Source organism: Chelonoidis abingdonii, chromosome 7, assembly GCF_003597395.2.
Source record: "Chelonoidis abingdonii isolate Lonesome George chromosome 7, CheloAbing_2.0, whole genome shotgun sequence".
Classification (NCBI taxonomy): domain Eukaryota; kingdom Metazoa; phylum Chordata; order Testudines; family Testudinidae; genus Chelonoidis; species Chelonoidis abingdonii.
The window spans coordinates 102649015-102672566 of record NC_133775.1 but is presented as its reverse complement, the minus strand read 5'-3'; the positions used below and the strand labels follow the sequence as shown (position 1 = coordinate 102672566).

At 43.1% G+C, this 23552-nt stretch overlaps 1 protein-coding gene across 1 annotated transcript in view; it reads left to right on the top strand.

Moving 5' to 3' along the window:
- The window catches only part of COL23A1 (collagen type XXIII alpha 1 chain), a 340946-nt gene that overhangs the window by 6664 nt on the left and 310730 nt on the right, over nucleotides 1-23552 (top strand). The window contains exon 2 of the mRNA XM_075068309.1: nucleotides 7068-7137. Within this exon, the coding sequence (XP_074924410.1) occupies nucleotides 7068-7137 (70 nt within the window). The remainder of the gene's footprint in view (nucleotides 1-7067; nucleotides 7138-23552) is intronic.

Here is a 23552-nt window from a genome sequence, read left to right as displayed (position 1 = left end):
TGCTTTTGGCCATTTAAAGGCCCGTTGGCGCTGCCTATATGGGAGGCTGGACCTGGCTGACGACAATATTCCTATGCTTATAGCCACGTGCTGTATGCTCCATAATATTTGTGAAGGGAAGGGTGAAAGCTTCACTCAGGGCTGGACCACAGAGACTCAGCGCCTGGAGGCTGAATTTGAACAGGCAGAGACCAGGGCTATTAGGGGAGCTTAGCGTGGGTCATAAGGATCAGGGATGCCTTGAGGCAGCAATTTGAAGCTGAAAGCCACTAATATTTGTTGCTATGCTCAGGATTGCAGTGCTTGTAATGCTAGGAGGTGATTGTGATTGATGCAGATGATGCACTATGAAGGTTTAAGAAAATTGCCTGTTGCTTTGGAGGGTTCTGTTTGCTTTCAATTAATGGAATAAAGATTGCTTTCAAACCAAAACAATTCTTTTAATAAAAAGCACTAACTGGAGGAGAGAGACAAACAATAAAAACACATCAGCACCGAGGCGGATGGGGGAAGGTAGGGTCCCAGGAGGAGGTGGAGTCCCAGGATGGTTAAAGATTTGTCTATGTCCAGGTATCATATCCATCCTTCTCCTTTGGACTACAGTGCAGTGAAGTACTGTACATCAGCAGGGCTAAACTGAAGCAGGATGGGTGTTGAGTGCAGTGGGTACTAGGCGTCCGCAGTGCTGGACTGTGATTGGGGAGGAGTGGAAAGCAGCGGGTACAGACTGGAGTCAGGAGGTTAATAAGAGTGTGTTGGCAGTGTCTCAGAGGGGGCTCATGGGAAAGAGTTTTGCGACAGTGGCTGTAGGGGAAGGTGGGCACAGAGCTGCTCAGTTTGCAGTGCTGGTAGCGTCTGGAGCATGTGTGCTTGGTGCTCCATAACATTTAAGAGCTGCTCCCTGGCTTCATTCTGGCACGCCGCATTCTCCTTTCGGTCCCTCTTCTCGCTATCCCGCCACTCTTTCAATTCTTGTTTTTCGACTGCAGAGTGCATCATGACATCACACAGAAAGTCCTTTTTTGTTCTTCTTGGCTGCTTTCTAATTCTGTGCAGCCGTTCAACTGGATAACAAAGAGGGAGGCTGGGCTCTCAAGGTCATCTCTGTGAAGCCAAAATGTAACATTTTACAGAAGCAGTGCTGTTTGCAACACACAGACCACTGATTGAGTAAGTTAAAACAGCCACTATTCACATACCTATCACTAACTAGCTGACCCCAGGCAAGCACACATGAGCCACAAGGCCCCCCAGAATGGTGAATGACTGCAGGGGCAGGGGAAATCAGTGTTCCAGGACTGTACTGTACACTGGGCACTTGGTTTTTGGGGAGAGCCAGCACTGTGGGGGATGGAATTTATAATCATTACTGTCCCCACATTTCCCACAGGCTGTATTCATTATGGAAGATGTCTTGCTCCTGAGGGTGAGCTGGGAATCAAGGAGGGGTCTTCTCCAAGACTGTGGCTTCCATCCTGGTCCTTATGGAGATCCCTGAGGCAGATTGCTGTGAAGTGAGGGAGTCTATCAACACCCTGTTCCACCGCTCAGACTAGGCATGTGGTAGTACGCGCATCATACAGACACAAGCCTGCTTTCTGCAACTCTCCTGCCCCAAATAACTTGCTTCAGTGATTCCCAAAAGCCACTTACCGGGGCCTCCTATCCTGTTTACACTTCACCAAGCTCTGGCAGCTGTGACTGGCTAGCCTCCTCCGGGTAAGAGAGGAGCTCCTGGCTGCAGGCATCTCTGACCTCTAAGTCATTCTCTGCCTCTGGGTTCCCCTCCCCCTCCACATCCTCGTCCAAGATTTCCTCCTCCTGGCTCGGTCCATTCTCGACTGGCGCATGAGCCACCAAAGTATCCACAGTGACCCTCACAGTGGAGGTGGGATCGCCACCGAGTATTGCATCCAGCTCTTTGTAGAACCGGCAACTCGTGGGCATTGCACCGGAGCGGTGGTTTGCCTCTCACACCTTGTGGTAGGCGTTCTGCAGCTCCTTCACTTTGACCCTGCACTTCAGTGTGTCCTGGTCATGGCCTCTTTCTGTCGTGCATCATGAAATCTGTCCGTAGTATCATAATTCCTATGGCTGGAGTGCAGCTGGGACTGAACAGCCTCTTCTCCCCAAATGCTGATGAGGTCCAGCAGCTCGGCATTGCTCCAAGTGAGGGATCACCTGGTGCATGGAGCAGGTATAGTCAGCTGGAAAGATGCGCTGAGACCACTGCATGCATCACCGAGCAAACAGGAAGGAGACTTTCAAAATTCCCAAGGAATTTAAGGGTTGGGGCTCATGGTTGGTAACCTGAAGGCAGGACAGTAGAGTTCAAACTGATGACCAGAGAGACGAGAACAGCCATTGTGGGACACCTCTCACAGGCCAATCGCAGCGCTGTAATTGATCTGGGTGTCTACACTGGCACCGCGACGCTGTAGCACTAGTGCAGAAAGCTGTACACCTCTCATCGGGGTGTGTGTGTTGTTTTTTTTTTAACAGTACTGCAACTGTGCAGTTTCTGTGCCCTTAAGTGGTTTGGCAGCGTGCACATCTTGGGAGTTACAACGCAGAAAGCTGCTTTACTGCACAGAAACTTGTCAGTGTAGACAAAACCTAAGCTTGCACAAGTTGTTTATTCTCTGTGCTTCAGTTCCCTATCTTCTGCTTGTGTATTGAATCTCTTTCTCCTGCCTTTTATCTGTCTTGTCTATCTAGATTGAAAGGCTTTCTTTGAGGCAAGGGCTGTCCCCTGCTACGTGTTTGTGCAGAGTCTAGCACAGTGAGGCCCTGATCTTCGTGGGGGCCTGTTGATAGGATTTCCTCCCCCTCCCCACACTTCTCTAAGAGGAGATTCAAACAATGGGTAAATAAAAAACTCAACCTCATGAAGTTTATGTGCAAAACAAATATCTTGGTGCCCAAACTGGGGTTTATGCTCCTATTTAATTGTAGACCCAAGTAAACCCTCAGGGATTTCATACATGCTTTTGTAAATGTGACCCTATAAATACACACATCTACACTAGTGTTCTGTGATGTCTTATTTACATAGAACCTCACTGAGCGTTTACGTTGTTCTTTAATGAAAACATTCTGTAGATTCATAGTACACTGTACTCAGTGGTTCTCAACCAGGTGTACTTGTACCTCTAGGGTACACAGAGGTGTTTCAGGGGGTACATTAGCTCATCTATATATCTGCCTAGTTTTACAACAGGCTACATAAAAAGCACTAGTAAAGTCAGTACAAACTATTTCATAGAGGCAATTACTTGTTTATACTGCTCTATATACTATATGCAGACATGTAAGTATAATATTTATATTCCAATCAATTTATTTTATAATTATATGGTAAAAATGAGAAAGCAAGCAATTTTTCAGTAACAGGTTGCTGTGACACTTTTGTATTTTTATGTCTGATTTTGTAAGCAAGTCATTTTCAAGTGAGGTGAAACTTGGGGGTGCATAAGACAAATCAGACTCCTGAAGGGGGTACAGTAATCTGAAAGATTGTATTAGAGCAGTGGCTCTCAATATGTATTTCACCATGGGGTCCAGGTGTAGTAATCTCCATTTGCTCCTTAACAAAAGCTTGAATTCAGAAGGCATAGTTCTCGTGCATAAACGTTTGAATGTGAGGATTAAAGAAATATTTAGTTGTAAACAGAGCAGGACAGTTTAGTTCACAATGGATTTATTGTTCCTTATTAGCCATATACTGTTCAGATTAATCCATTTAATGCTTAGGGAAATTCAGTGGAAGAGTGCAACACTCATTTCAGAATTAAAGAGAGACAAATATTTTCCTTACCCCCCAAGATATCTAAATCTAATGAATGGATTAAAGATGGGATAATTTACATTCTTGCCCTGGGCAGTTTCATCAAGTTTATGATCAGGATGACTGTAAAAGTCATAAATGACTCACTGCAGTTTGAGCATTACAGGTATGTGATTGTTAGAGAAATGCATGATAGTTTAGACCATTCTTGTTACCAAAACCAATGGTTGCCTGAACTCTCTATATTCTCTTAGGAATCTGTGCAGTTTTATAATATGAGACTATAAAGCTCTGCAATCCAGACCAATACAAATGTCTGTACAATTGCAAGCACTGTGCTGTGTCAATAAAAAAAAGACTTTCACCTATAGGACGCTAGGGACATTTTCAGCCTTGGGTCAGGAGTGCTGGCTTGTCAGTCTTAAGTTCAATTAAGCAGCTTGTCTTGAAAGCAGTGAATAATTAAGTGTCCCGTCTGGACTGTTACGTGGCTATCCCAGGCTTCTGGACAATGGGATTTCTCCTAGCTAGTCAAGATTCATGAAAGTTTTAAACACAGTTTTTTGGGGATTTTCAGATGACAGATAATCCTTTGCCTTAGTTCCTTAACTTGAACAAAACATTTAAAAAGATATAGTCCTCTCTCCCCGCTCTCCACCAAAATCAGTGAAAGCCATGATGAGGGTCTAATTCAAAACCCATTCAGATCAGTGGGAACCTCTCTCTTTACTTCAAGGGACTTTGGATTGGGCTCCTACTGGATAATATTTACAAACCTACTGTTGTGATAGCTGTACTGCATGTGTGCCCTTGTCTTCTCTAATGGATGTTGTAATGCTGTTGTTGTATTACAGAATATTTGAAAATGATGCAGCAGCATCTATGCTCTGTGACCAAAAAAAAAAAAGGCTTTTAATGTATCTCTCTCTCATATATAATGAATGAGTGATGTTTGGAGAAAACAATTTTAAAACTCAAGCAGTTTTCACCCTTCCATTAAGCCTTCCTGTAGTTGGAATTGTTCTACCGTGTACCTGAAACCAACAGAGATATGAGCTTAAAAATATACAGTCATGTAATATACCATCAGTGCTACCACCATGGATTTATTATGGTGACTTCTAGGGGACATTTTTACATTTCTGTGAATTGATTGTTTCCCATGGTTTGTGACAAACTGCAGGAAAACTTTTGGTCCAAATATTCCCAGTGAAAGAATAAGTATCGGTACTATGCTGATATCTGCTGAAGCGGGTGAATAAATAGTGCCTAATGTTTTCTGTGTCCCATAAGCTTGTAGACAGCAATATAGCTTATATGTAAACTTAGAAAATGTCATCTAGATGAAATTACTAAAAGGTGGGCGCACAGCAGGTTGAAAGATCATACTCAGAGTAGTTCTCAATGGTTTGCTGTCAAATTGGGAGGATGTGCTTAGTGGTGTTCTGCAGGGCTCATTCCTGGGTCCAGAACTAGTCAATATTTTCATTAATGGCTTGGATAATGGAGTAGAGAGTATGCTTATAAAATCTGCAGATAACACCGAAGCTGGAAGGGGTTGTAAGCATTTTGGAGGACAGGTTTAAAATTTGAAATGACTTTGACAAATTGGAGAATTGGTCTCAATTCAACAAGATGGAATTCAATAAAGGCAAGTGCAAAGTACATCACTTCGGAAAGAAAAATCACGTGCACAACTACACCGTGGGGAATAACTGGCTTGGTGGTAGTACTGCTGAAAAGGCTCTGGAGGTTATAGTGGACCATAAACTGAACATGATTTGTCAATCTGATGTACCTGCAAAAAAGGCTAATGTGATTCTTGGGTATATTAACAGGACTCTTGTATGTAAGACACAGGAGGTAATTGTCCCACTCTACATGGCACTGATGAGGCCCCAGCTGGAGTATTGTGTCCAGTTCTGGGCACCATGTTTTAGGAAGGATGTGGACGAATTGGAAAGAATCCAAGGGAGAGCAACACAAATGATTAAATGTTTAGAATACCTTTCCATATAGATCAGATTGAAAAAACTGGGCCTGTTTAGTCGTGAGAAGAAGACTCGGGAGACCTGATAACAGCCTCCTAATATGTTAAGGGCTCACGGGCGTGCACAAAGGGGTATGGGCAAACATGGGCATGGTCCCACCCCAGTGATTGGTGGGGGCATCACTCCTCCAAGGCTGCAGCAGGGCTCCTCTGCAGCGAGGGCACGGAACATGTTCCTCCAAAAGCAGTCAAATTAAAATTCCTGCACATGCCACTGCAAGGGCTTGTATAAAGAGAACAGTGATCGATTTGTTTTCCGTGTGCACTGAAGGTGGGACGAGAAGTAATGGGCTTACTCTGCAGCAAGGGAGATTTAGGTTATATATTAGGGAAAAACTTTCTAGCTATAAGGGTAGTTAAGCTCTGGAATAAGCTTCCAGGGGAGATCATGGAGTTCCCATCATTGGTAGTATCTAAAAACAAATTGGACAAATGCCTGTAAGGCATGGCCTAGGTTTCCTTGGTCCTGCCACAGTGCAGGGGACTGGACTTGACGATTTCTTGAGGTCACTTCCAGTCCTACATTTCTATTATTCTGTGATATATTGTTCACTTTTATTTTTTGTATGCATATGAAGAGATGTGGGGATAATTCCGTGTGGCACTCTTGGCCCTTAACTCCTATGAAACCCTAGAAGCAGTTTTGTGCTTGCTTTGCAAACTTGCCCTTCTTGGGGCAAATAAGTCACTCTTCCAGTCATCCTACAAGAGGTGCTAGAGATTGAGTAGCACAGTAGGCTCCCTTTGGAGGCTGAGAGCATCACCTTTACAACTTAAACCTCACTGCACTATTATCCTGCATTGGATCTGCTGGGGGCGGGGGGGGGGGCACATGACTTATGAAGCGAGGCTGTTGTCTCTGGGCATATTTAGTCTGCAGAAGAGAAGAGTGTTGCTGGGGGGGGGGGGGGGGGGTGTCTTATTTGTAATATCTCTGGCCCAGATTCTGCCATGCTTGAGTAGTATCTTATTTGGCAAGTAACTTCTTTGCTTTCCAAGGGGAAAGGTTTTACTCTCCATGAGTAAGGGTGGCAGACTAACCAATTTTAAACATCTTGTGTGTGATTTTAGAAGAAGCTATTGTTAAACTGGACTGACGAAAACGGGGTGGAGTTATTTGTCCATAGCATGAAGATTTGTTTTTGTAATTTGGCCCTTTGTATGCATGCAGTGAGTATACATTTATTCTCTAAATATCCTTTTTTTTCCCCCCTCTCTCCCTCTGGACAGAAACTGGGCGAAGGATTAGCCAAGCTGCGGACAGTGCGAGAGGCTCCATCTGAATGTGTCTGCCCACCAGGTATGTGGAACAGTGACATCTTACTTATACCATTACCACCAAAGTTTGACTGTTGGTAAATTGTTCACAGTCTTACTGCGCTAATACTACCCACATTCCTCTTCTTTCTTTTAGCCCCTCCTTTGTATTAAATGGAATATGCTAACGAGTTTAAATACCTCCAAAGATGAAGTGCCCTCTTCTGATCAACTGCATTAACTTTCCCTGGCTTGCATTTGTGTGTTTATATAACTATGGTGTTTGGGACTTGAGTGGGGGAGCCGTGTACACTATTAAATAACTGTTTTACTCTAACACATCTACTGACCTGTGTGCCCTACACAGTCCGCTGAAAGGCATTCGGAAAAAGACATATCAAAACCTCTGCAGTTTAAACATCAGTGTGATAATTAAAAGCTGTATCACTACTTCCTTTTAAGGTGCTAGAGTGGCTTCTCCAATATTGCTCTGCATGTGAAAACTCTGACTGTTTAAATTCTCTCTCACAGTTGAACTTCCTAGACAATCAAGATCTTCCTGTTTTGTTTTGAAAGAGCATCCTCTTTAGAAACAATAAACATCTTCAGTTAGTCGGCGTGGGAATCACATTTACACAAATACACTCAAAATATTCAGCTGTTATAGTAAATAGTTTGTGGGTCGCCCTCTGGAGCATTTCTAACTTTTTTTGCACAGATGTGTTGTGAAGATGAGCTAGATTGCACAATGTTTGATGATGGAAAATGCACGGAAGTGCTAAATTTTCTTTAAAACATTTATTCAATCATTATTGACTATAATCAACATTCACTGTAATCTCTTTAGAACAATATGGAAAGCATACGATATACAGAGCTGTCTGTACATTGTGCACAGAAAGATAATTTTAACATTTGAAGTCAAAAGCTTCTGTATGAGGGTATTTTAATCTTGTACAGAAATCAAAGTCTACCTAAACAGCACTGATTAAGATGAAATTACTTCTGTATAAAAAGCTGACAGTTCCAGCATTTGGAAACACAATAGATTAAAAATGTATTCTGGGATTTTCTCAACATACTGAACATGAAAACTATCACAGTCTGGCTCCCAGTATTATTCCTTACTCATGAGACAAAAATGGTGGTGTTTTTTCCTTTTGATGTTAAGCCTTAAAATTATGCATAATAGCCTATAAAATATTTGACTCATGGCTCTTTTAAATGCATTAACGCAACTGTAGTAATTTTATTTAATTTATTTGCTAGTGGTTAGCTAACGTGAATGGCCCTGCTCCATGTCTGGACTGATTGTCTTGCAACCACACTAGCTTAATTGAGAAATAAATCAGGGTTGTTTCAGCCTGTATCAGAATGTCAGTGAAAGTCTGAAAGAGAGGCCTTTTATTTTTCTCATGCACATTTTGGCTCAGAGGAGGGAAAATTAACTTTATTCCCTTGGTGTTCCCAACTAACAATAGCTGACCTGATGCTCTTCATCTCTGTTCTGTGCATTCCTATTCCTGACAAGGCAAATTATTGCTTTGGGACTGAAGCTGGCCAAGTCCGTGGGGCTCTGGGTGCACACTGCTCACTGCAGGATCGAGGTCTTGAGCCACAAAAATTGTTAACCAGAGTACTTGCAATCAGGAGGGTACAGATGCCTGCTAATTTAAGTGCTAAGCACCGAAAAAGCCTTTTAAGTGCAAAAGGCAACTGAAATCCAAGAAATTTTTTTTTTTTTTTTTTTTTTGCATGGGTGGGCCACCACTCTGCTAAAGGGCCTACGGATTTGTTGGTGAAATACTTGTTGCAATCAGAGTAATTTGTAAGGGAAAAGGAAGGAGAAAAGCTTTTGCGAGGCAACTGGTGATACACAGTTACTTTGAACCTACTACCAATTCTGACTTCCATCAATCAGTAATAATAATTGTACCTGCGTAGTACTCTTCCTCCAGAGAGATGAGTGCTTCATTAAGTTGGTGGAGCACGTTTCCCCTTACATAAAACTGAAGATGGTTCAGTTTGTCCAAAATTCAGGTAACAGCTATTTTTATTTGTCGTAGCAGCCTTTCCTCCAATATTCTTTGCTGAGGAATATTGAATTCCTCTGACCCCTAGTTAAATACTCTGATCCCAACAGTGCTGATCACCTGCAACTGTCATTGAAGTCATCTGGAACTGCAGGGATATGTCCAGGGCCAACTCCAGGGTTTTTGCTGCCCCAACCGGCGGGGAGAGGGAGGGAAAAAGCCACAATTGTGATTGGCGGCAGCTCCACTGCACCACTTTCCTTTTTCGACGACAGGTCCTTCCCTCTGAGAGGGACCGAGGGACCCGCTACTGAAGAGCCTGGCATGCTGCCCCTTCCCCTTAGCCGCCCCAAGCACCTGCTTGCTGAGCTGGCGCCTGGAGCCGGCCCTGAATACGTCACATTGTTAGAAAGCTAAGGCCAAAATCTGTACTCGGATCTGGCCTTTCTGCACCAGTCAAGAGGTGCAGAGGGGCCAGAAACTGACTGCCACTGACGAGTAGAGGATTCCCCTGTAGGAGGGGAGTTGCTGGCTGGTGCGGGTGTGCTGGGTCTTGCCAGTCCCCTTAGTCCTTGGCATAGGTGATTGGAGTTGGGAGATTGAACTAGGGCAATCCTCTACTTCTACAGGGTCAATTAAGGACCCTTGGTCAGTGGTGCAAGTTAGAGTTGCCTGGAAGCTGCTCCAACTCTCATTGGGGCCAACAAGCCAGAACTGAGTGGAACTCAGTCACAGGAGAGAATCAAGTTCATAGGCTTAATTTCACCATCTCCAGGACATAGGCTAACATAAGGTGATCCTTCCTTTTATTTGGATCTGTTTTTGGTTTTAAAGCAATATTTGTGCTAGCTTTTGTAACTTTATTTGGTATACGTTTTTGTTTCATGTAACTCTCTTCTTTGCATCTTCTATACAAAGAGAGCTTTTCTTGCGGTCCTCTATGCCTTCATTATCGGGCTGGGATGCTGTTGCTTGATTCAAAACACTTCTTAAGGGAAACAGGGCAGGCTAGGGAAAAGGAACAATTCAGCCACATATAAAGAAGTGAGCTGGAAAAACAATCCCCTGAAGAAAGGGGTTAACCATGATAAACCATGAAGTTAAATGAGACTCAAAGCTAATTTGACCCTTGTCCTAGATATCATAAAGTCACATGCAGGAGCCCCAAATAAGGGTTGAATGGTGGGATAGGCCATCAGTTAAGCACTAATTGTGCTTTGTTGACCAAATGGCTCATATTTTTCTAAATATTTTAATATGACTTAATTACTTTTTTTTTTAAATAACTTGGCTTTTTTTTATGTGATCAGCTCTCAGTACTGATTTTAAAAAAAAATTTAAAAAATGGTAGGAATGAGTGACTCTAATTATTGTTCTGGGGGTGGGGGTCAATAGAATTCTTAATAAACAGAAGAACCCCAGCAGGATTTCAGTTGACTTTGTTCTGAAACAGGAAGTAGAGAGTTGATCCACTGAGACTCTTTTGTTATTTTCTATAGAGGTATCATTGGCCACCAGAGGGAGCCCATATTATTTTATGAATGCCATAGAAACAAAATGAGAATGACAGGGAAAAGTAGCTCATGGAAAAAACTTGGCTCAAGTCTATGATGCTAAAATCAGGTACATTCCTTAGCTTCCTGCAAGGTCTGTGTGTTTGCAGAACTTATTAAAATCCAACTTAATATAAATTGTGTTTTCATTTCTTCAACAACAACAAAAATTGCCTAAATGTTTGGGCTAGAAGTTTCTCCATAACTTGTTCAGCTCCATGACCTTAGTGTGAGAAGGTGGTTGCACAAGTTAGTGTTTTGGTACCCTCAGGGTGGTACCCCTCACTGGCCAAGTTCAGTGCTGTGTGAATAGTAACGGTAGTGCTTGTTTTCTGTTTTGGCTTTGTGTTGCTACTATGACCTTTCATTTTTCAGTGTCTCCAACTACTCTGTGGCTTTGGATACACCTGTTTGTATTCAGACCAGAACTAGTAACAACAACCTCCTTATGCCAACTCCCTGTGAAGCACCACCTCAGTTTGAAGATTTACTGGCATTTCTGACTCATGGCCGTTATAATTTGCAGAGGCTTTTAACTCCTGTGTGCCAGTTTTTCTTTTTCTAGCTTGATCCTCATGTGGCCTCTACTAGATAAACCTCAGCAGGTGCAAGAACACTTGCTTAAAAGGCACTCAAGTGCTGGAACTCCTAATAGCTTTTCAACTGATGGGCCTTTGGAGACCGATAAAAGCAAAATGAAAACCCTCTGCTTTGCTCACTAACAGTTGTGAAATCTGTGGCTGATTTTGTATTTTTTATTTTTATTAGAGGGTTTTTATTGTATTTTCATCCACAGTGCTTTGAAATATTTTGCCTGAAAGACCCCTTATAAATGTAATACTGTATTTGCCTTATGAGAAGTTTTTCTGCACCCTTCCAATCGGTGGTAAAGGAGCCCCAGAAGCTTGAGATGTTAGATCATCTTAGAATCAAGTGAGTACTTCCTTTTAAATGTGTGGATTTAAGAAACCCCCAAATGGTCACCTTGTATGTAGTTTAGACGGGGCCTTGAGTGCAGCAGGTGTGGAAGACGACAGCTGCTTTGCTGGCAGAAGTACAAAGCAGACATCTATGATATGTTGTTTCCGGTTACTGTCAGTAAAAGAAGTGAAAGTTGGGCTGTGATGGAGGAAATTCCTGCAAGATTGCCCCTCAACAAGTTCTCCTCTGACTGCTCTCTTGGAGACAAGGAGGAGGGTGCCTTCCATGGACTAGGTCTGCTCCCAAATCTGGCAGATCCTCTGAGATCCATTGAAGGTCAGGACCATCCACGAAGTGGCTTTTGTACACCACCTCATTTGCTATGTCTCTCAGCACCTTTCCCCTGAACCTTCTCTCCCACACTTACCCAGAATGTCTGTGCAAGTTTCCCCTTGTTGGCGTGCTCCAATCTGTTGTGAATGGGCAGTCCTAGGTGTAAGAGAGTTGTCCTCACCACCTCAAAGCCTATCATTCTTTGACCTCTGAGACGAAGGTGCCTCTTTCATTGGTTTCTTTTGGTGTTGATGCTGCTCCATAAGATGCTGGATTGAGATTTCCAACTCATGCCCAACAGCCAGCAAACAATGATGAGTTTTGGTGACTGTCTGATTATGTATCAGCTTTGTTTTGATTCACTCATGCCTCTCCGCAGGGTAAGAAGATCCTATCTATTATTCGTTCCACAGTCACACAACGGTTCTGTCATCGATACATGCAAACAGGCAGAAGTACAGAGAAAAAATCTTAACTCAGAATTTCCTAATTTCTGTATGATAAAATTTTCTAGTTTTCACCTTGAATTAATGTTGGATTTTTGTGTGTTTATAACAAACTGCATAAAAGGTTCAGTGTAAGTGATTGGAACATCAAATTAATACATGACAAGTATTTCCTGATAATGTCTTGGCCACAAAAATAGCGGAATGGTGATTCCTACCTGCAGGAGAGCAGATGTTTTTAATTGTCTAGAAAGGGAACTGTGTGTGCCTGAGAAAGGAGATTAGGTGAATTTTAATACATCTCTGCAGGCTTAGTGGCTCCATTCTATTTTTCCCTGTTGCAGAGCAACTTAATAGCCTGTACTTTCCCTTCAAACATTTCTGGGATTTTTCTAGGAGCCAAAGGAAGCCTGGCACTTAATTCTCACTGAATTCAGTGGGATTTGGGTGCCCAGTTCTCTCAGGCAACTTCAAAAATCCGAGCTATCATACCTAAGCCTGTTAGGGTATGTGGACACTGCAATAGAAGACCCACGGCTGTCCCATGTCAGCAGGCTTGGGCTGCAGGGCTATAAAATTGCAGTGTAGGCATTCAGGCTCATGCCTGAACATCTACATTGCAGTTTTATAGCCCTGCAGCCTGAGTCTGCTGACATGGGCCAGCCGTGGGTCTTCTACTGCAGTGTTGATGTACCCGTAAAGGCTAGGATTTGGCTGTACAGAACACATATCAGGTTGTAAAACAGTTAAATGTACCAGTAGATCCTATGGCTCCCAGCTTGTTGAAATACCTGGCCCGTAAAATCATCATTTTTATTGTGAGTGGGGTCCTCAAATATCTCTTGCTATCTGAGTCCTCTGTTGTCTTCCCCACGTAAATATTGAAATGGAATTTCCCTAATTAGCAGAGTTCAAATGTAATGGGGCTCATCTCATTTTTTAGCGTTGACCACTGACAGACTTTACCCAACAGGGGGCAAGATGATTACTGCTGAGTTTGCAGATTGAATTGATTTTAACTAGCAGGGTCTCTGTTTATCTATGTTCTGCAACAGCAGGCTTCTAATATCTTTCCTGGGCTGTGTATATGAAAGATGTATCCTTGTGGGTTTCAAAATCCTCATTTTTGATCACTTAAATGGACATAGTAAAAATAATGAACGGTGCATCAAATGGAAGAAAAATCTTTCATTTACCCTTAAAATTCTTGGGGTCCTATACTCCTTTGTCTTTTTGAGTACAGGTAAACTTGAATGTCTAAGACACTAAGATTTTTTTTCCATTCTGTGAGATTGTGATCCCTAACAAAACACAGTATTTGTTTTTATTAATTCCCCAGTTAGAAAAAAACACACAGATTATCCCCCCAATAAATCTTGTTTTTTAAACTCCACTTTTTTTGTATCATTCCTCTCTACAGCAATTTCATCCTTGTCTTGGCATCTCCCTGTACCTCATCCTTTGTTTCAGCAAGGTTCATCTTCCCATTCCTCCTTTGCTCGCTGGAGCGTTAGGCAAATCATAGTCGTGTTAACTAGCAGGTTTTATTAAATCAGATTTTTTCCTACACAGTAACACTTAGGCCAAGATTTTCACAAATGGAGGCCTAACATTAAGCTCATATACATATTTGAAAAATCAGGCCATCTGTTTAGAAGCCTACTCTCAGGCAAGCTATCTTTGATTGGATTTGATAACCTTGGCCCTGGTTAATATAACCCCATCACAGATCTGTTAGCAACTTCATGTAAGAAAGCAACATTTACAGCTCAACAGTGCTGTTAACAGTATTTCCAGTGGTGTCCCTCTGATGGCTGTGTCCAGACAGTGACCCCACTGCTCTCCCTAACTCCCTTTGGATGGTGATGAAAGACCTCAAAGGGCTTCTGAAGTGGTATCTGTGCACCACATGTGTGCTGCAACGTCTCACTTGGGTTTCCCATGACCTACCTGTAGTAGTTAGTGATACCCTAAAACTCCTTAAAAAGATTCTAATCTCCAAGGCCATGATCCACTCCCCAGATGAAACAGGGACACTCTAGTGTTGCATTCTAAGATATACAAAGAGGGCTGGGCTGTTAACTCATTCAGTGCCAAATTGTCTGAGTTAGGTAGATACCATAAACGGTTGCAACCTCAGCTATTGAGCAACTGCTGTTGCTCTCCGTAATGTTTGTAAGTGGCCTCCATGGCTGTAACATCTGTGACCCTTGCTGCTAACATGAATCCACTAATCATGGAAGCTTTCCCCACAGAAGCAAGTGAATTAGTTAATGATGTTTGCTCTGTATCAGTGATGTGCTTGATCTGTGCCCCAGAGTGATCTCGCCATTACTGCAGCCCCAGGGGTCTCAGTGCTGCCTGCTGGGATTTCCCTCACTGCACTAATGTGATTCTTCCACCCCGAGGGGTATATCTGGCAGTGCCTGCTCCTGCTTTTACTGCTGCTTCACTCCTGTTCTGGGGGATCGGTGGGGAGAGTGAGAGAGAACTACATTAAAGGGGCATGCAGAGGGAGATGATCTTTGGCTGGCAGAAGGAAAGAAATGCAGCTTCCATTGAAAGGGATATTGACTGAGAACTGAAAGGGCTGCTCTCAGATAGGGGTCCCCCAGAATTCCTGCAATTGTTAGTTCAGTGAGGCATGTCCTCTGGATTCTAAAAAAAATCTGTCACTGTCTTCTAGTAATGTCTCTTAATGTCTCTTGTGGGCCTTTGAATGGGTTATGGGTGGGTGCTCTCTTCTGGTTGCTCAGCAGCTGTGAGCAGGTTACAAGTACTAGTTCCTGAGTGGTACTGACAGCAATGACGCTGGTGCGTGACCAAGGAAGGAATCAAAAAGTCATGTCGCCTTAGTTTTCAGCTCTCTTAAGCACACCAAAATAAAACAATGGACCTGAACCTGGTCCAGTTGATGTTCTAAGGCAAAACTGCTTTTGATGTGAATTGGGAGCAGGACACAGTGCCAGAGTTTACCAAATACGAAGGTCCAGAACAGTAGAGTAATAGCAGGCCCTTTCATAGTGCTATTCATCTCCAGAGCACTTTGACAAACATTAACTAATTAAAAACGATGACGTCAATGCGAGAAGACTTATAACATTTTTCTTAAGGCTCCCAAAGCTGTTTTGTGAGTAATGAAAACGATAAAAATAAACATGATGCCCATGGCCTCTGTAAGAAACTGTATGTAACTTTCTTTGTCTTGACGCATGAAATTTAGTTAACTACACCCAGATACTCTTGATGTAGACCTCATCAGTTCTGGGTTTCCAAAGATTAGACTCCTGAAACTAGACTGGTTGGTTGTTTTTTTGTGTGTGTTAATGTCTAGGAATTTCCCACTGGCTTCCCCTCAGTGTCCTTCCCCCTCTTATCTGAATTCTGTCTGAATGCTCCCCTGAATGAGTGGGAATTATTGAAAGTAGATTATGTTCGGTTTGGCAACTACTGTATCTTTTATGCCATCTCAGTGAGTCAATTATGCTATCATTTCTGATCAGTCCTGTGTGTATAATGGGATTAGAATGCGTTTAAATGTACTTTAGGTTGATCTTATCATGCATGCAGTGTTGAGAGAAGCAGTTTTTAGCACAAGCCCTGTGTGAAAATGATTTTGGCCTGTCAGCTAGTTTTGGCAGCATTCCTGCAGTGATAGCTGTGCCACCAAGAAACGGCAGGCAGCTATTTAACGATTTGGGTTTTAGAACTGCATCGCATAATGATCATCATCACCTTGTGCTTGGTGTGCCATACTAAGGGGTTAGGAGGTGACATGAGTCATGTCAAAACTAAATGTGGGCTGAAGCGTGACTAGATTTATATTAATTACATTTTGCACCCCCATCTCCCATCAGACACAGGAATCTGCTTTCTTTGATAACCGTTTTCCTAACTGACATTCTGGGGACCCCCAGTGACTCATACCACTAACTCCTTTCCAGAAGGGCAAAAAAGTACCAGCTCAGAAAATAGGTGAAAAAAGCTGCTGCTGCCACTACCAACCTATGGATTATTCAGCAGCAGGAGTTGCACAGTGAGGATTTACTGTTTATAGAATCCAGTGGGTTAAGTTGTTCAGTTTGCCTTCAGTTTAGGATGCAAGAAATCCTGGGCCATTAATAAATTCTCATCTCTTGCCCAGCTGTGTTGCTGCACCCAGACCAATACGTCTTGTGTTGGTTTGTTTCTGTTTCCTTAAGATAATAAGGCTTATCTCTTTCTTGCAAGGACTGTAAGGTTAGTGGGTTTAGGGCAGTCTAAGTTTTAAATAATCCAGAAATATCTTCATTGCTCTTATCAAAGACATAGAGGGTTGTCTTGTGCTGAAGAATTAAGCTCTGGTCTTGCCAGAACTACAAGTACAATGGTGCTAGGTAGATGCCGGGTTTGCTGTTGGTTTGTTTTCCAGAACAATTTTGTGCTAAAGAATCAGAGTTGATTCTTGCTACTGAGCATTTTCTTTAAAGGAAAAGATCCTTCTAAGGTCTAGGAATATGAACACTTAGCACCTAATATCATACTTTACATCTTCAAACCTCTAACTTGCTAATTTCCATAACGCCCCCTCCCTCCCGAGAGGTAGGTAAGCATTACAATCACCATTTGACTTTTGAGGGTAATCCTGACAGTGTGGCTTTGTCTACACTAGCACTTTTGTCAGTCAGAGGTGTGTGAAAAACCCTGACAAAAGCACTAGTGTGGACAGTGCTATGCTAACAGAGGAAGCTCTACTGCCAACATAGCTACCGCCACTTACTGGGGGTGGTCTAATTACGCCGTCAGGAGAGCTTTCTCCTGTTGGCATAGAGGAGCTAGACAGGAGACCTTACTGTGCCACAGCTGTAGCAGTACAGTCGATTTGGTGGGTCTTCACTAAACCCACCAAATTGACAGCAGATCACTCTTCAGTCGACCCATGTACTCTACCCTGACGAGAAGAGTAAGGTAAGTCAATGTCGACTCCAGCTACGTAAATGAATAACATAGCTGGAGTTGCATAGCGTAGGTTGACTTGCCACAGTAGTGTTGACATAGTCTAAGACTCACTCTTGGGGATAAACTGTGTCATAATAGGATTTTAACTGAGTTAAGTAACTGGTTAAAGATGATTCCAGCTAAAAGGACTTAAGTGTTGTTTGAGGGACAAGGTGGGTCAGGTAATTGGATCAACTTCTGTTGGTGGAGTGGAGAAACTTTCCAGCTTACACAGAGCTGTTCTTCAAGTCTGGGTTAGGTGTTGTTTGGCTGACCAGTGTGGATGGGGATGTGCTGTGCTAAACCATTTTAGAAACATGAAATGGCTCAGATATGGATTTATCGCAGTGTTTTGCCACCCCCAGCTGGCCAGCCAAATCGAGCATAGATAGTTCTTCCAGATCCATTCTTAAAGCTTTAAAGTGGCTCAGCTAATGTAGTTAAATTCTTAGCATAGATGGAGCCGCACAGTGGTTAGATGATTTGCCCAGAATCATACAGTGATTCTGTAGCAGAGATGGAGACTGGGAGTTTCTGGCTTTTGGTCCCATGCTTAGTTGCCTTCATTATGCGTTCTCTACAGCTATACAGTTTGGCAACAAACAGAATAAAAGTTCCTGTGTCACTTACTTCCTGATGGAAGTTTTCCACTGAAACATGCTTTTTCCAGCTTCTTTTGGTGTGAGAAGTGGGGTCTCTAGCATCTCCTGAGCATTGGAGATCAAGCTCGGTGAGCGGGGGTCTGTACTGTGTAAGGCCACTTTCATTTGTTTGTGACTGCCCTGATTTTTTGTTTTGTGAGCAAAACTAGTGGAAGATCCACAAGAACAGGCACTCGAATTCAGGGGTGGCTCCAGGCCCCAAGCACATGCTTGCAGCAGCAAGCCATGGGGGGCGCTCTGCGGGCACTGTGAGGGTGGCAGGCAGGCTGCCTTTGGCAGCTTGCCTGCGGAGGGTCTGCTGGTCCCGCGGCTTTGGCGGACCTCCCGCAGTCTTGCCTGCTGAGGACCCGAAGCTGCAGGACCAGTGGACCCTCCACATGCAAGTCACCGAAGGCAGCCTGCCTGCTGTGCTTGGGGCAGGAAAATGCCTAGAGCCGCCCCTGCTTGAATTCATTCAGGGCATTGGAGAAGTTTACTTGAGTGGTTGGGACTTATCCCTAAAAGCCACAATGCAAGACTCTCCTTTACCAAAGGCTTGAATGGTCTGAGCTGAAGTCATAATTGCTCAGTTTACGCTGAGAATCTTTATAGCCCGTCAGGAAACCTGCTCCTTTGAGGGTCTGCAGTGGCCAGGGCTTTTAAACCCCTCCTATGGTTTAATTTGAAGTCTAAAACAGACAGAAATGTGCTCTCTGACGCTTTGTAAATAGAGCCATCAAGCTACCCTTACCCAAGCAAGCAGTGGTCATTTCATCACTCCTGAAATGATCTAAAACGGCTCCTTGTGTCTGCTACACTGAGTAATTTCCAACATAACTATGCCAGAAGGCCTTTGGGAAGAGAATGCATTTGCCCCTGATAAACTCCCTCTCCCCACTGCCCCTTTCATCTTGTGGCTTGCATGAACATTCTTCCTTACTAGTTCATATGAAGCCAATCTGGCTAGAGAGGACAATATTTTCAACATCAGAAAGCTAAAGCTAAAGCAAAGTGTTGAGGCATTAGCTGGAGGGGTTGTCAGTTAAAGTGATTCTGAAGCGTTTAGATAGGCTAGTTCAGCAGTATTGTGTACACCCCCCCTCCACCCCCACCCCCCAAGGCTCTCTGCCTGGCACCAGGATGCCAGAAATGGCTGTAGAGGAGCCTGGTATTTCAACCTGGCAGTGGAAAAGTCGCTTGTCGTAGGCTTCGTGCTGGGTCTCATGTTGTGCCCTGAGACGGCATACAATTGAAGTGACCTTTCCATGTGTGTATGTTAAGGTAAGCTGTTCTTTGAGTGACAGGTCCTGCTGGCAATACAGTGCATGAAAAAGTAGGAGAAGAGGATGGGTCCCTCGCTCCCTTGATTGCTGATGTCCTAACTAAATATTTTGGTGACTCTCCACTTGGTAACTCTTCAAGAGGGGCTAAAATGTAGCAACAATGTACTAGCTCAAAGTAGGTGAATTGCTGCTGCTGCTGCCTCTGCCGACCTATGAAGCTGTCATGAAGATCATAAAATAATAGAAATGAGGTCTGGAGGGGACATAGAGAGATCATGTGATCCAGTCCCTGCCTCCCCCAGCCATGGAACTGAGGAAGGCCCAAGTAGACTAGAGCATCCTTGACAGGTTTTTGGGAATTCCAGAGCCGCTTTTGCTAACCTGTTCCAGGGCTTAACTATGGAGGGTTTTAAAAAAATTGGATCAGACCTGGTGTGACACATGAGACGTGGACATGTCAGAATTATTTTCTAAAAACTCATGGTTTTCCCACAAGATGCAGTAATTTTCCTACCCCCACTAAATGTGACTACATAAAAAATCACAGAACTTTTCAACCAGGGGCACGTCTCTCATATGCCGCTATAATCTATTTATATCTGCCATCCACTCTAGCGTGGAGGAATCCAGTAAGCACAATAACTAACATTATTACATCCTTGCAAGTTACAATCAAACTGTTTCAATGACCGAATTAAACCTCCACCTGTTCTTATATGTTTTTCATAGTCAGTCTTTTCCCTGCATTACATACAAGCTATCCCTCAGCATTAGCATTTGGCAGCATACAGAAATACAATGTGCTTCTTTAATTTCATTCCGGCAGTAGATGAGTTTAGCTCCAGAAATCCCTGCGTACGTAGTGTTAAACGGGCTTTTGGAAATTCAAGGCTCACTATCAGTTTGAAGTCTCATCAATTTTGAAAAATGAGTTGAAGGAGGTCTCAGGTGCTGAATTGCCCTATCAGATGTGGTTTTATTTTCCTAACTTGAAATCTTTTCCTCTTCACTGTTCCTCTGTGAAAACCCACATGGAAAAAAAGGGGAAAGTGACTGGTGAAACTGACCGTATTGCTTTGCAACCTGGGTTGTGGCCAAAGAGGGCACAGCACAACCCAGGAGAAGGGGTACAAAGTAGCATCCAGCCACCTTTGCTCTTGATCTTGGGCCAACTGTGCATCAGGTAGGGGAACAATGGGTCAGTCAGGGATCAGTGACATGTACAGAGACCCTGGCCACAACGCCTTTAGCCAGGCCAGGCTCCCTATGCTGGCAGCACGGAAAGAGGTACCATAAGTGCCACTACAGTGACTTTACACAACTGGAGGATTCCTCTGAACTGGGAGATCCTCCCAGGAACCACAGTGCCAACATTAGGGCTTCTTTGCATCATGGCATGATGGAAAGTGGTCAGAGCACAGTGCAAAACCTGGCTCACTCCACTGACATATGCACGGACTAATCAAACTGAAAACTGGGGGCCAGGGAGAGAGGGTAAGAAATATTATCTCCTAGTCACTTACAGTTGCAATCACTTTTAGGAGTTACTTATACCAACTAATTAGATGGTAAGCCCTTACAGGAAGGGGCTGTCTTATTATTTGTGTGTCTAGTGTGTAGCACAGTGGGATCTTGATCCCTTATTGGGCCCTCTAGATAGATGCTGCCTCAAATAATAAATATTAAGAGGGAAAACATTTTCAGGCACAACTGTTTGTTTGGTTTGAAGTTGACAGAATCCCTTTCAGAACTAAAGTTTTCTTTAGAAGCTTAATTCCTGGAGATAGTGGGTTCATATTTGCCTGATAATCACAAATATTCATTGCCATCTAGATGCTTAGGACGAGACCCTGCAAAATGCCAAGTGCCCCGGCCCCGATCCAGCAAAGCATGGATTTTACTTGAAGCACTTGAGTATAGTCCCACTGAAGTCAATGAGACTACTTGGATGCTTAAGTGCTATGCTGGATCAGGACCAGAGGACTCAGCATCTTGCTGGATCAAACTCTTGGAAGACAGATGTAAAGAACTGAGGAGAGCACACCAAGCAGGCTGTTGGTTTTATACAAGTAATACAGAGCAATAAATCATCCGGACCGTTTCCCTGGCAGTGGAGGGATTTTCCCCCATGCTACACAGCTGTATTGTCCTGTCCAATGTAGTTTTAGAAGACTCAGTTAATGGACCTGCTGCTGCTCCCTCCCTCCCATCCCATGGGGGATCCTGTTCTCAGTCTCGTATGTCTTGCTGTCAATATGTTTTTTGTCTAAACATTAAGTCAAAAGTTTCTGGAAACGGTAGCAAAAATTTCTGGTTCTTGCTCTGATATTTATGTTTGGTGGTGGTTTTCTCTCTGCAGAGTAAGGGAATAAAGTTGTGGGATTGTTTCACAGAAGCAGTGGGGATATGTTGCTGTTTTAAAAAGTCAATAATCATCCTCTTGATGCAAGTGGCAAAGTTGTAGACATCGCGGTTAATTGGTGGAATAAAATCTTTTTCTGAAGGCTTCTCAAGGCACATTGGCCATGCTAAATTTTTGGGTAAATCTTGTGGGTTGGGTGGTTGGTGGGGTTTTTTTAATGCTTTGCTAATATTCATGTGGTTCCCTTTTGTGCACAACATTTTAATAATTTTATTTTGAAGACACCAAAAAAAGCTTGGCTTTTGCTAAGCAGCAGCTGGCTCTTACATTAAAATATTAGAAAAATAGGCTGTAATAGTGACATGGATTAAAAAAACTCCAAACCCTATGAGCCAAATCATTGGCTAGATACAATTGAACAATATAGGCTACTCCTTTCATTGTTCTTCCTTTGCTCTCAGTTGTGTAGTTCTTACTCACATAGGTAGCTTTCTTGAGTCAGTGAAACTGCAGAGAGTAAAGTTTATCAACCCATGTTTGTCAGGTAGAAGCTCTGCTAAATATAGGTGAAATCTATGTGCTATTCCTTGGTAGATACATTTCAGTAAAGGAATATTTGAGAACAAAATGACATATTTTCAACGCTAATTAAGAAACAACAGGTAGAGATGCTTGTAGGGCCTGATACTTTGTTCCTTTCACACCCCAAACTCCCACTTACTTCACTGGGGTTTCAGGATGCACAACAAATGTGGGATCTGGCCCATCTGATGCATAACTACCCAGACATGAGTTCTTGAGAAGGGAAAATGCGTTTGTGGTGTGGGGATGGGGTAAGGAATCTAAAGTCTGCGCATGAGCCTGACTTAGATCTGATTGCATCCGTCTGACGGACACCTTTCCGTTGTTTCAGACTATAGGCACAGTACAATTGGAAATAAACCCTTCAGGATTGCAATCTGTATGGGGTTTTTTTGTTTTGTTTTTTTTATCACCAGTTTGTATTGTTTTCAGCTATGTAATGAAGAGGCCCAGGTGTGCCCCACAGATAATTGGAGGTGGGGAGTTCTCAGGTTCAGAGCGTCACTTTTCCTAACTGTCATAAAATAGCATCCTCTTCCACTCTCTCAGGCTACTTCATTTCTAAAATATGCCTTAGAGTAAATCATTTAAAAATGAATAATTATACTATAATAATTATAATAAAGAATTTCCAACCATCTGTATATCTGTGGGCAGGCTTTAAAAAAATAACTAGAACATGTCTACCAGCAAAGGATATATGTCCGGAAATGGTTATTTCCAGACAAACTTTATTTGGGTGTGTATTTTTCTCTCTGTACTGCCCTGTTTGTGCACAGTGATTACAAGCGCTCCCTAGCAGCACTCCAGGGCAGTCAAGATGGATTGACCACATGCTGCGTAGGGAAGGATCTAGCCGGTTTGTGTGGCTTGGCTGATAAGAATGATTGAAGAGCCTGGGTGAGTTTGCTGCCCCCGGAGATGTTGAACAGATTCTCCTGGATTCAGACACTCTCTCTGAGTAATTGGTGCAGCGTCTTTTATATGCTCTGCATCCCATTCATCTTAAATTGGTTGTATTGTACTTGTGCTGCACACAGGGACACTCCTGGGTCCCTGTCCTGCAGACACTTACATGCATGTTTAACCTTAGCACCTGCATAGTCCCAGATCCACTGAAGTCAATGGAACAAAACACACTCTTAAAGATTAGCATGTGTACGAGTGCACATATTGGGCCTTGATGAGGAAATGTAATGAATGAGAGCTGAACATCTCTTTTCTTAAGAGACTGAAGTCAGTCCTGTTGGGTAATGGCAGTTACTGTCAACTTGTATGAAAACAGCCATTAGATGAGCTGCCTCATCAGGTGAAACTAGGTGTAGTG